Source organism: Ananas comosus, unplaced genomic scaffold (genome assembly GCF_001540865.1).
Source record: "Ananas comosus cultivar F153 unplaced genomic scaffold, ASM154086v1, whole genome shotgun sequence".
Taxonomy (NCBI): Eukaryota; Viridiplantae; Streptophyta; class Magnoliopsida; order Poales; family Bromeliaceae; genus Ananas; species Ananas comosus.
Genome location: NW_017893455.1, coordinates 16,603 through 30,231, shown reverse-complemented (window position 1 = coordinate 30,231; position 13,629 = coordinate 16,603). Strand labels below are relative to the sequence as shown.

The 13,629-nt window shown below is 34.6% G+C and overlaps 1 protein-coding gene across 1 annotated transcript in view; it reads left to right on the top strand.

Moving 5' to 3' along the window:
• LOC109706095 overlaps window positions 1–12,887 on the top strand; it is a 16,660-nt gene extending 3,773 nt beyond the window's left edge. The window contains exons 2-3 of the mRNA XM_020226901.1: window positions 12,295–12,368; window positions 12,506–12,887. Coding sequence (XP_020082490.1) covers window positions 12,295–12,368; window positions 12,506–12,879 — 448 coding nt within the window. The 3' untranslated portion in view covers window positions 12,880–12,887. The remainder of the gene's footprint in view (window positions 1–12,294; window positions 12,369–12,505) is intronic.
• Window positions 12,888–13,629: the final 742 nt, after the last annotated feature.

Genomic DNA, 13,629 nt, shown 5'->3' with positions numbered 1-13,629 from the left:
CTGGTGCGGTTCGCTTTTGTCTGATATACTCATACTAGGTTAGGAGAGGTTGATTCTTATGGGATGGTTGATCCCGATTGTTCATGAGCTTTTTGGTAGATAAGATGACAAGTACAAATTCACAGTGTTGATGTGATTCAAGTGTACGTTGTATAAGTGTTAAGCTCTTTTAGTAGATAGGGATACAAGTAGTACATTATTCACAAAGATGATGTGATTTAAGCGTACGGTGAGCAGATACAGTAGTATATATCAAATGTACGGTGAGTAATACAGTAATGTACATAGTTCAAGACACTGCGGGGTTGAAGGGTCCCCCAGTGGGTAGGATCCTGATGAGGGCAGGATCGTGCGAATTGAGAGAATTGGAGAACCCAGAACGGTGGTGGGTTTTACGAATTCGGCCCAATTCTCAAATCGGGATAATATAGAGTATATATCCTGATAGACCCCAGAGTGTTAGAGGGGAGGAAATTCGGGACTGCAGGTGCAGTCCGAGTCTGAGTGTTCATGGTCCGCTACACTCTGAGTAGAGCGATCGGGCAGTAGGTCTGGGACCGAGTCGGCTCTGAGTAGAGTGTGAAGGCCGACCATTAACCGAGACTATGGTAGACACTGCGGGGTTGAAGGGTCCCCCAGTGGGTAGGATCCTGATGAGGGCAGGATCGTGCGAATTGAGAGAATTGGAGAACCCAGAACGGTGGTGGGTTTTACGAATTCGGCCCAATTCTCAAATCGGGATAATATAGAGTATATATCCTGATAGACCCCAGAGTGTTAAAAGTAGGCAATCTAGTATGATAAGTTGATTGGTGGGTGAGTTAGGATCCTTCGGGTGTAGTAGGATTGGCGTGTAGAGAATTAGGTTACCTGTTTTTAAACCATCGTGGTCACTAAACCACGATAATTATCGTATCATCGGATCAAAATATATATATATATATATATATATATATATATATATATATATATATATACTCAACCTGACCCGATGATAATCATCGTTTTAAAGTAACAACGATGGTCAAAAAATCGGAAACCTAGTTGTGAAAAGTAACAAATGGTAACCTAACTTATGATATTGGGTGTGATAATACGATATATATATTCTTAGCTAAAGAGAGACCACGATGGTTTAAAAACAGGTAACTTATGATATCATCGTATTAAGATATATATATCGTATTATCATATCATCGTATTAAGATATATATGTCAACAAAAGTTACTATCTCGAAGGCTTAGCTGCTAGGTGTGACAATTTGCAATAAATGTCGTAAATTTTGAAGATCTTTAGTTTAAAATATTTAAAAGCTGTAGTAAATGGAATGCTAGTTCTCCAGTGTTTAAACTGTTAAAAATTGCCGGCCATACCCTATGAACGATCAAATTGCCACATTTTCTTAGCTTTAAACAACTTAAAAACTATCTTTTAACATAAGTGATATATCTATTTCTAGTTATTGAGGCTAGAACTTAACTTCCTAGGCTAGTAGGAAAAAATCCTGCAGCAAGCTAAAACTGGCAAGTAAAATACGGGTGAACTACCTGAAATAATACTAAAGCTTTTAAATGCTTTAAATAAAAGATCTTCAAAGTTTATGAGATCTAGTATAAATTGCCTCACCTAGCAGCTAAGCTTTCGAGGTAGTAACTTTTGTTGAATACTCATGCTCCCGAGGTTATGAGTATTATTATATCATCGGTACCGGATATATATATATATATATATATATTTTAATACGATGATATGATAATACGAAGTAGAAAACGGATTAACCAAAAGGACCTAGAAGGTGTTTATGAAGCATATGTAGTTATTTGTGCCGAACGTCAAAAATCTCCTACTGTTTTACTTATAGAATAAAATTTAAATGATTGAGGATAAAATAAAATTGTATTATAATAGAGTAATATTTTTATTTATGGAATAGGTATCGGTATCCGTTATGATCCCGGAACGAAGAACAGAGTAAGTGTACACTGGTTGTTGTATTTATAATAAAATTAATAATATATATTTTATTCCTTGGTATATATCATGTGGTTGTCATCGAGAGTTGAAATTAACGCGTTTAGGAAAATTATAAACTTACGCTGTCACGTGAACGTTTGGCAACCTATTTTTTTTTTTTTTTGAAGCGAGGTTACAAAAAAAATTTTTAACTTATTAATTACTAGTTTTAAGCAAGGACGCTAATAAAGATTGTAAAACAAGGTAGGCTATTTCTAAATGGTTTTTACTTTCTTTGGAGGTGATTTTCCTCTTCTTTTTTAGGTGAGAAAATAAGTAATATCTCTCAACTTATTTATTGATTGTTGTTTATCTTCTTTAAATGAAGTTGATATTTGGGTTCTTTTAGATTTAAATTATAATTTTAACATAGAAACTGTATTAAAAACTAAAAGATTTATAATTTCGGTTGTTAAAAAAGAACACTAAGGAAGAGTAAGTACTATACGTTTTTTCATCTTATAAAAGTTAAAAAATAGAAGCCTTTACCTCGTCAGTGCTTTTTTGATTTAATTTTAATTTGATTTTGGGGGCAATATAATATATATATATATATGTATTGTATTAAATTTTTATAAAATTAGTGCAGATAGATAGTGCTTGCACGGGTCTATATAAGGTTAGCAACTTAGCTGACATAAAATCTCTAGCGAAACTTATTTGGTGCATCCGACGTATATTGTTTCAAAGGTCAGTAAAGGTTAAACTTCCTCTATTGGGGCTTTAGGTTTGAGCTTAATTTAGATTTGAGGGTTCAAATTTAAAGTTAAATTTAAAGCCTAGTCGGTGGTTTCTGTTGTTGTCTTGCTTACGTCCCCAGCTCTTTTCAGGTTTTAAAAATAGACTGGTCGGTGGCGTCCTAGGTTTCAGAAGGAGAGATGGGTAAAAGAAGTAGATGGTGGGCAAAAAACTGATGTGGCATTAATGAGTTGAACGAGCCGATGCGAATGGTTCGTTGAAGGGGTCAGTGGTTGCCGCCTATTGTAAAAAAAAAAAAGTTTATTTAATGTAGTAATTGGTTTTAATATAAATTCAGTAACCTAATATTAAACTACGTTTTCATCAACTTAAAATAAAATAAAAACCGATTTAATGTCTTAAAAAAAATATTTATAAGAAATTAGATATAAAAAATAGGGGAGTTATAAAATTTAACAACGTAAATCGGCAATAAGCAGTTACAAAGTAGATAGGTAAAAAATATTACATATGGTTTTTATAAGAAGTGTTAATGTTTTAATATAATTTTTTAAAAAAAAAAAATATATTCTTTCTTCCTATTAAACCAGTAAAACAAGAGAGGTAATTGCGGCATTGGAAGACTTTTATAAAGACTTTAAAATTCTTTCGTCTTAAATCTAAAAACTCTCAACCTCTACTTTTTAATTTTTCATCTATAAATGTTCCCTCAAAAAAAAAAAGATTAAATCATAAATAAAACAAAACGATTAAATTGATATTACGACATAAGATTTTTATTACACTATAAACATAATATTATATTAAAACGTTATTTTTATTTAATATTACAGGGATGATACGATAAAAAGTCTTATATTGATTTAGTTAATAGTAAAAATAAGATTATTCTTTTTATTTTCTAAAATGATTAATTATGCTAATTTGATCTTAATTTTAACCACTTGATTTATTTTGAAGTATTATAACGATCATTGGTTTGGTCGTTATATATTTTTTTAATATTCGATAGAGAAATAAATAACCCGTGAATAACACCATCAAAGACCCCATGCGCTATGAGTTGAATTGGTACAATAGTGTGGTAGCTTTCACCTTACTCGGTTTGAGAGCAGTATCTTTAGTATTTGTATGGGGTAGTCTATGGGGTAGGAAAAGGAGAGCTTTTGGAGAGGAGAGATACTGAGAATAGCAGGGGTAAGCGTCCCTTAGGGTTCATGCGCTAATAAGGTTTTGGAGGGGGAGGCGTAAAGCTAGGCTAGGGAGGGTGGAGGAGAGGAGAAGCTAGAGCAGAGGGAGCTAGGCCAAGACACTAGATCCCAAGCAGCGCGAGCGAGGCGAGCCTCCTTAGGTACCGCTCCTACGACTCCTCAACGAACGTTAGCGACGACTTCGACCACTTGAGCCACTAGCCCAACTGCCCCTACCCCTACTAGGAGATGCGCGAGACCTACGAATCCCGAACCAAGTTCGTCTAGCCCCCTCCGCCCCCAAAGCTAAGGAGAGGAGGCACCAAGCGAAGCTAGAGGGGGGAAAAAGATTAAAAGGGGTAAAAAAAGTATCAATAAACGAGATTAAAGAGGCAATGCCAAGATACCTAGAGAATAAGTGTTCAATAAGATCCCAAATGCTGCTGAACCTTAAACCTTTGACTACGACACTACAAACAAATCTTTCATGTTTTTTTTTTTCCCAGCATATTCTTTGAGCGAATTTTCTGTTTAGAGACCGAAGTCAAATCGCAAATAAAATAACGAAACTAGTGGTTATAAATGATCATAAAATCAACAAAATAATGAAAAACTCCTAATAATACCCTGAGTTCTTAATCTAGCCCCTATGTTAGGATAGATACTCTTCTTGAAACAACATCTAACAAGGGTCTACAACAGTTGAAGCTACGAATAAAGTTTCTTGTTGACAAAAATGTAAACATGAACTCTAACAAAAAGTGACACGACCTTTTTGATACAAACAAATTACCTCTACAAGGACTCTGTCAATTGAAAAACTACGTCCAAGTAAATGTGTAAAGAGCCAGATCCACAGAAGAACACGAACGATTGAACAAGCCCCGTGTAGCGACGGCTCTGACGTTTACCGGTAACGGAAAGAACACATAGGAGAGATTTCTATAGTTTAAATCATCCGAAAACAATTTAAATAAAAGGCGAAATAACCTTAGACTGCCCATGACTTCTACGCTACCCACGAAGGTCTCTACTATTTTCCAAAACACGGTCGAATAGGACGACATCCGTTACCGATTGAACTTTTCAGGTTGATGACATTTGATCTTTCAAAATTCTACTACTACTTTAGCTTCATGAAAATGAATTGCACTCTATACTTCCTCTCGAAGCAAATGTCGAAAATTCAAACAATGTACTCGTATTTGATATAAGTATTGTGTCCACCATGGCAGGACTTATCCAACTAACGTTATAGGACGTATAACTTCTATTATTAAAACTCCGGTCCTTTGATTTAAAGTAATGGGTAAAAACTAGAAGAATTCAGTGAAGTTGTTCATTACCAAGATCATATAAGTGAAAAACATTACTATAGGAACAAAAGAGCAGAATTAATAACAAAGTAACACTATATGAGAAATAAGAAAACAAACGGAATTGACAAGATATCATGTACCAGAAACACAAAAACGAACACAATGACCTCCGACGTTAATGACGGCTATAAAAAGACTTGTCTTTGACCCTTCTCCATAGTAGATATGCACCGTAGACTAAAGAGAGAGAGAGAGAGAGAGAGAGAGGTCTATACTAGACTTGACAAAAAGAGGGAAAAAAAGAGAAAGTAATATCCTAAAAGGTCTCCTAGGTTCACCCTTTAAGCTACTTAAATTTTTAAAACACTCCAACTTAAAACTTTACACGTTTACCTATCCGAATAGACAGCACCGACGTGTCCATTCATAGAAAATCTTCTATCGACGTAGGCGACGAATCGTCTATGAACTAAGAGGATGAAGATACGGTAGATCTATGAACTACAAATACTAGGCCAGGAAATTGGAAATTAAAAGTCCGAAACAGGTACAAGAACCGGTACCATGAGTCCCGAGAGCCTGGTCTAGTGCCTTCGCTAATGCTGTCACTACTACTATTACTTGGACGTTCCGATGGAGAGGACTCTTCGGTCAGGGAAGCACGCGGGAGTGGATAACTTAGATTAAATGGAGAGTTATTACTAACCTCACACGCTTAAGTGCTGTCCCATTTTGTAAACGCATAATTACCCAAAAAAAGAGGAAACAACCAAACCGAAAAACCACCGGGTCAATTACAGAATAAATAAATATAAAGAACAAGAGTCCAATCGTTCATTTTACCCACGAAGCGATCTCGTCTGGGAGAAGTCCTATACACCAAAAAATTCTCCCCCGGACTAATATTAACACAATGTTGATAAAATCCATGTGTCTTCAGTACCACCTATTGTATGGTTTGACATTTACCGTGAATTTAACGGTTTCGTACGTGTTTATAATCGCATCGTACATAGTTTAATATACAACGTTATGAGCGTCAATTGTACAATATACTAAGAATTTAGCAACATAGTCGTACTACGGAGACTGTTTGTCATTAAAGAAAACAACGAAACCAGAACAAAACCTAGCCTTCACGACGCGCCTTAAATAAAATAAATAGAAGTTTCTAAACTTTCGAAGTACTTACTCCGTCCAAACTCCAGCCACCGGGAAAAGAACTTCCGAGTTCGGGGAGTGTGAAACATATAAATATATAAAGCGGTAATACTTAAGATATAACCGGAAAACACAATTGTATCTCCGCAGATTTAACCGAAGAGGTGAATGACCGTTGACGTATAAAATCCCCGACAAACCAACATACGTACAGGTTGACATTACGTCGATCTTTATGTACGTAGATAATTTAAAAACAATTTAAAAACAAATCAAACTACATCAATCTAAGTTGACGATATCAACCATGACATCGGTTAAACATCATGGTTGATGTCGTCAATCCGACCTCACTCGAGTGGTTAATTTTTTTATTTATTTCACACTAAAAAAAAAAGCATATAAAAAAATTGAAAAAAAAAAGGTTCTCATAGATAAGTACTTTAAACAATCTTAAAATTATTATAAAAAACCTTAAATTATTTTAAAAAAATATGAAAAAAAATTATAAAAAAAAATTCTTATAGATAAGTACTTTGCAAGATCCAAATTATTACACACAATTCTAAGTTATTAAAAAAAAGTATGTGAAGTAAAAAAAGATCAAACGATTAAATTATTACGCAATTAAAAACAAAACTGGTTTGAATATCATACAAACGTAAATTTTAAATAATTTAAATATGTATTAAAATATTATATATATATTATTTTAACCCAATCGTAGGGACGTTTCAAGTTGAAATTATTCAATAAAGATGTTTTCAGGATTATATAAGTCTATACAGGGAGATCAATTGTAAGCAATCTTTTGACTAATTTTATATTAATACAATACGAGTCTTATCTATTAGAGTGGAAAGATAGATTTTTAACTGTCTTAAATGTTTATGTTTAGAATTGACGTCTAATGGTTTGTTTTCTTTATATTGACGTCGTCAACGTTAACATATTTTAGTTTGTCTGATCTATATTAAAACTGACGTCATAAATGTTGACGTACATGAAAGTTGATATGACAAAAACATTAATGTAGGTTAGTTTACGTAACGCTTTTACGTACATGAAAGTTGACTGGCAGGAATCTCGTTCACCGTTTCCCAAACTACCAACCATGAACTCTGGGTTCAAGCTTAGGATCAACTAAGTATAAAAGTCGATTTAAATAAAGATTTACTTTATTTGCTTCGCCCATTGCACGATGAATAGAGAGTTTTTTTTTTTTTTTTTAATGTAGGTTAGTTTACCGGGGATTCTCAAAAATTGAAAGTACGACCCATCAAAATTGGAAAAAGACAGGGTTTTGAAGCTCAAAACTATGCTCTTTTGAGTAAAATCAAAAGGTAACGTCGTTTTTGAGATCTGGAAAACAAATAGTTTACATGCGCAACGACGAAAAACCTCAACTCTTACATGGAGTCTTCGACACGTAAGATTCTCCAAAATTGAAAATTGTAAAAATGGTACTTGGGATGGACCAGGTACGAACCATTAACAGTTTAAAATTTTAGTTAATACACCACAGAGACAACCACGTCCTCACCCGGTTCTTACGGTGGGAGTTAATAACCTATGAATTGATAAGTACTCCGTTGAAAAACTAACTTGAGTGTACTTAACTCGAGAGTTACCACCAGGTTCATTGTTCAACACTTTCCCCTTCTTGAAATGGAAATAAATATATACGTCAATTCTTTGGAGTACCACTACCTCTATCCGGTTCATTAAATAGGATCTTTCCAGGTAATTAGGGTTTACAATAATTTTTCTAACACATGCACTGCAGGGTTATCAGGGTTTAAGTAAACAATCATTTCTCTAACACGCACCTATAGATTATTGATTCGAGCTAGAGACCATCATTTTTGATTATTGACCTAGAATAGCAATGTATACGTTAAACTGACTTTCACCATTTATAGTATGGTTATCGGCATGTACTACTGGCTTCAACTACAACCTGTACAACGCTGTTCGCGTATTTGTCTTTACTTTTTACTGCTTGCACTTTATCTGTTTGATGTTTGTCTTTTATTTTACTCATGTGTTTAAACGTACTTTTTATAAAACGTCTTTTTTTAATACCCGTTTAATTCCTCTTCTCTTGAAGTGATACATTTTTTTTTTATTTTTTATGTTAAAAATCTCCTAATGTCATGCGAAGTAGCGCGAATCCGGTTTTCTCCTCTTCTTCTAAAGAATTGCCTAAGAAGAATTACCCAGTCTAAGCTCGGGAAGCGATGAGTGGTATCTATAAATAAAAACGAAGTGTTAAATAAAAAAGTTTTTTTTAGACGGCGTACGTAACGCTTTGACAGTTGCTTCTAGCCCCCAGATTTTAATTTCAGCTATCGGTTTAAAGTTCTGTGGAAATTGTCCTAGACTATGCTAGAATGGATTTTTCTAACTCGACTATGTTTTTGATGTTTCCTTATGGAAATTGTAGTACATATTCATGCAATTAAACCGTATTCTAAGGGATTACAAAGGTAAGTATCTTCGATCCACCTACTCGATGGTGATGGTTTCGAAACGACACATCAACTAAGGTTCACGTATATGTCGATTTCTGGGTCGACATACTCTACCAGGGTGTTTTGGGATTAATGTTCCCACTACTCCTCGTTTATAACGTCCCTTGTATCACCATCTCCTGTTAGTTCAGAATAGAGTAACTTTCCCTGAAGTTACCCCAACCATTCGATAATATTCACCGGAAGATTGAGAATGTTTTCTCGAATGTACGTACGTAGATCTCTCAAAAAGAGGAATAATCTCATAAAACTAGTACCCATTTGAAGTTTAACAGGGGCGGACCAAATCGAGTAAAAGTGAAGCGGTAAGACACCGATTTTTTTCAAAATGAAACTGTGGAATATTACAAAAATTTATAGAAGATGAAACGGTAGGATAAAATACATATTATATTTCACTTTAGAAAACTTAATGTACTACTATTTCATTTTTATTCGATTTAGTATCCTATCGTTAAACTTCAAATGGGAATTAACAATACTATCACCTTACAGTTTTCTTTTTTTGTTTTTTTTACCATCATCTTACAACACTAACTTTAACCCCCTTTTCTAATTTAACCCCTACACACGTTACGAAACCAAACACACTGGATACATATAGATTCAAATATTTTTTTTGATTAAACTCCGATTGATCCAACGTAAGAGTAGTCACAACGTGTACTCTTCAATAATAACATGTAACACTAATTCACAATGAAAAGATTCGATCCAACGTTTGAAATAAGTTTAGTTCACAAGTAATGAAACTAAACTTAATAAAAAGATTTAATTTCAAGTTCTTTCAACAATCGCTAATTTCTTTTTTTTAACTAGCAAACTGAATATGTTTTAATATATGTATAATGATGTCTTAAAAGACATGTTTATAGATTTTTCACATTAAAAAAAAAATAGCATAACATTTTGATTAATCTTATATGAAAAGCAAGTAACTTTGAAAACGTAGGCATTGTTGGCTCTTCGATGGTTTTTGAAGTGCATTGTTAAGAAAAGATTTGTTAGAACAACTTTTATCAATGAGATTAGTTCGTTTGCGGATTATTATAACTATCTTATTGTTCTGTTTAACCATAATTTCACCTTACCATGTTGGATCAGAATCCTATATTTCTCCTAAAGTACACCTATATCCACACGGTCGATTAATTGGGTATAACGAACGTGTTACAAAAACTTCGATATATACTTCAACAGTTTCAAAATGAGTAAGTATCAAACTAATAAAATTGTGACTAATTGAACCAGGATGAGAAGAATTCTTTACAATAGTACCTAGTCAACGATGTAATGTACCTCTTTTTAGTAAGTGGTTGTACATAAGAAATGAGTAATAGGTGTACTGGTACAGGGTAAGGAACCGTTCTTCTCCAACCTGTAAAAGAAATTATGTCACCCGCCTTTTTTTTTTCTTTAAGGAGCTTTCGATATTATTCTTTTTATGAAAACGAATAAATAAGGATTGATGATAAGTTTTAAAAGTTTAAATAAGAATTTAATGGTTTTGTGGGTACACATAACTTCCTGTAAACTTTCCTAAAACTTTTAATTATTCATGTAAAATCAGTTGTTCCCTATAAATCTATAAAAACTTCAAAGACTTCCATATAATCTATGATAGGGCGTCACAAACCAACCCCCTATCTCTATCTCTATCAGGGAATATGGGAGGAAATATGGTTTTGCGATTAAAAAATGAGCTCTTGTCATCAAGAGCTAATGGATATTATTAGCCAATATTGATAAGGCTGGTTGTGGAGGTAAAAGATATATTTTGATAGATTATAAAAAGAATAAAGTATAATAGATAAGTTTGTGATAAAAAGAATAGGGGCTTTTATTGGGTTAAAAGTAGGTTTGCGATAAAAAGAATAAGGGTATAAACATGGATAGGGACATTATCGATCAAGAATAAATATGAGCTTGGTTTACCATATATATATATATATATATATATATACTCCACCAAAGTAGTGAGCTCCGGAGTCATCACACGATGGGTTAACGTACTTACCTAGCGGACGGTCTCGGGTTTGCGAGCGGGAGGGTCTCCTCACCTATGGGATTGCACTGTGAGTTGGGGCAAACCTTTGGGTTAGCCAAGTTGGTTGGGTGATGAACATATGAATGACATACTTTATTGAGCATAGTAGCATGATAGTTGATTTCATTACTATGTAGATTTTTATTCATTTACTATTGATTGAGGCATAGTAGCATGATAGTAGAATTCATACTATGTTAGCAGTTTATTTCCATATATCTATCTACTTATGCCTGCTTAGACCTAGTGGGAAGATCGACGGAGTCGACGGTCGAACCTACTGGGAACTATTATTAGTTCTCATCCTACTTTGTTGCAGGGTCAAGCTCGAGCACACCGGGCGAGGAACGTGGTAAGGGCATAGCGCCCTAGTAGTTAGCAGCTTTCCTTTTTACATTAGAGCACCCTATGTACTTGAGAGATGATGATATATATTTGGTGAGGTTGCTTTTGGAGAGTTGTATATGTTATGAGATGAACATGTATGCGTTTTGGAGATGGAAATATAAACCAATGATGTTAATGTTGAATGATGAATGTACTAGATAGCTTTCTCTCTTTTGCTCTTGCTTGTTCATACTCGCAATGATTCATATATGTTGTTTAAGTTACCTGGGCAACTTGATGTACATGTTTGTTGTTGTTGAGCCTTGGGCGGACAGGGGAGGTGCTGTTCGTTCGGCGTCTATTCGGCGTACTCCAACCGACCAAATTGGCGGTTACGGGGCGTGGCAGATCCTCTCTCTCTCCGTTGTATAATTCTAGCTCAGTCGAGACTCATCTCACACTTTCGATTGTTAATTGGCTATGATACCAACTATGACGCCTCAATTTTTCAGGGAGTCACCCATCCTAGGACTACTCCAATCCTAGCATGCTTAACTCTCATAATTAACCTCTTGAACCCAGCCACCGCCCAAAATGCTATAGCCAGGTTACGAGTTTTAGTCCTGTTATATCTTATATATAGGACTATCTGGGGTCTTGCAAGTGTGTTGCAAGGTTATAATGGAACATAGGCATAAGTACATCCAAATGCCTACTAGTAATATTGGAATGCCTCAAAAAATTAGGGACAACCCAATATTTCACCCCTTTAAGGTGATGTTAATAGTAAACTATGATGGTTATTTACTATTTTATTACTTTATATAATAATTTATATTTTTTAAGAAATTACACAATGCAATTGAGCTATTGACGGAACGCATATACTAGTAGTTGTAAGAAAGAGTAAGCAACCGCGATATCGGTATCGCAAAGGCTTTACATCGCAGAATATGATGGCTGTGTGCTCATTTGACCACTAATTATTATTTATTTGTACTAGGTGGGAGGGTTCTGCAGCAGATATGTGGGTACTGTGTTGGTGCTGTGAAAGTAGAGGGTTCACGATTCCTGAAGGTTAGTCATGGATTTTATTTTGTCCAATTTTTTGAGTTATACATACTTATTAATTTGTTAATTTATCATTACTTTTGGTTATTCTATTTGGTTGATTCATGCTATGTAAACACTAATCGATTCTTTGTGCCTTACAGAGGGAAAGCGATACCACCTGAGCCAATTTGATGGAAATGCACGGGTGCGTAGCCATCGAGGATTACCAAAAAATGTATACAATCATAGGCATACACAATTGAGAAATGTCGTAGGAAAGGCCTTCGGCATTTTGAAGAGGCGTTTCAAGGTTTTTCGGCAAGCGACTTCTTTTCCTTACAAAGTGCAGTGTCGCATCACCCTAGCATGCTGTGTGATTTATAACTTTATCAAGAGGCATCAAGAAAATGACATGTACTTCAATATGCTGATGGAACCATTTTCTCAAGATGATCAAGATGAGGATCCAATGCCTTTGGTTGGGGTAGATGATTCACGATGCGTTGATGCGCTTCTCACTATGATAATGAATTAGTTATGAAATAATAGTGAGTAGTATGTACTATTTGCTGATCCTGTTTTATTATTGGGTTAATTGCATACAGGTCCCCACAAACATAGTGAATTGCAAATATATCCCTGTTAAGTTTAACTTTTATAAGTTATCCCTGCAAAAGTCCTAATATGTTTAGATATTTCTTTCTGGTTTGTTACCGTTAGAGAACCGTTAGAAAACTATTTATATTTTCAATTTTGCCATCACAAATATGTCCCTCCAAAAGTTATAACAGTATAATATAAGAGGGGTAAAATTGTCAAAAATTAACCCAGGTAAAGTATTTAACCTATGGTTAACTAAACTTTTCTAACGGATTTTAACGGCAGGGATATATATGAAAATATTAGAACTTTTGTAGGGATAACTTATGAAAGTTGAGCTTTACAGGGATATATTTACAATTCATTATATTTGTAGGGACTTGAGGAGCTTGTATGCAATTGACCCTTTATGTATTAGTGTATTGACTGTGCAAAGGGTTAATTTCATACAGGTCCCCCCGTCAACATGGTGAATAGCAGATATATCCCTACAAAGTTTAAGTTTCATAGTTATCCTAACAAAAAGTCCTAATTTTAATGCAGATATTGTCCTTAGTTAGGCATTCGTTTTAGAGAACTGTAAATTTTTTCAACAGTAGAGTTGTGTGAAATTGAATAATTTTGGCCCTTGTCTGTCCCTTCTCCTTTTCCTCTTCCTCTTGCTTTCAGGCTTGGGACGGACGGC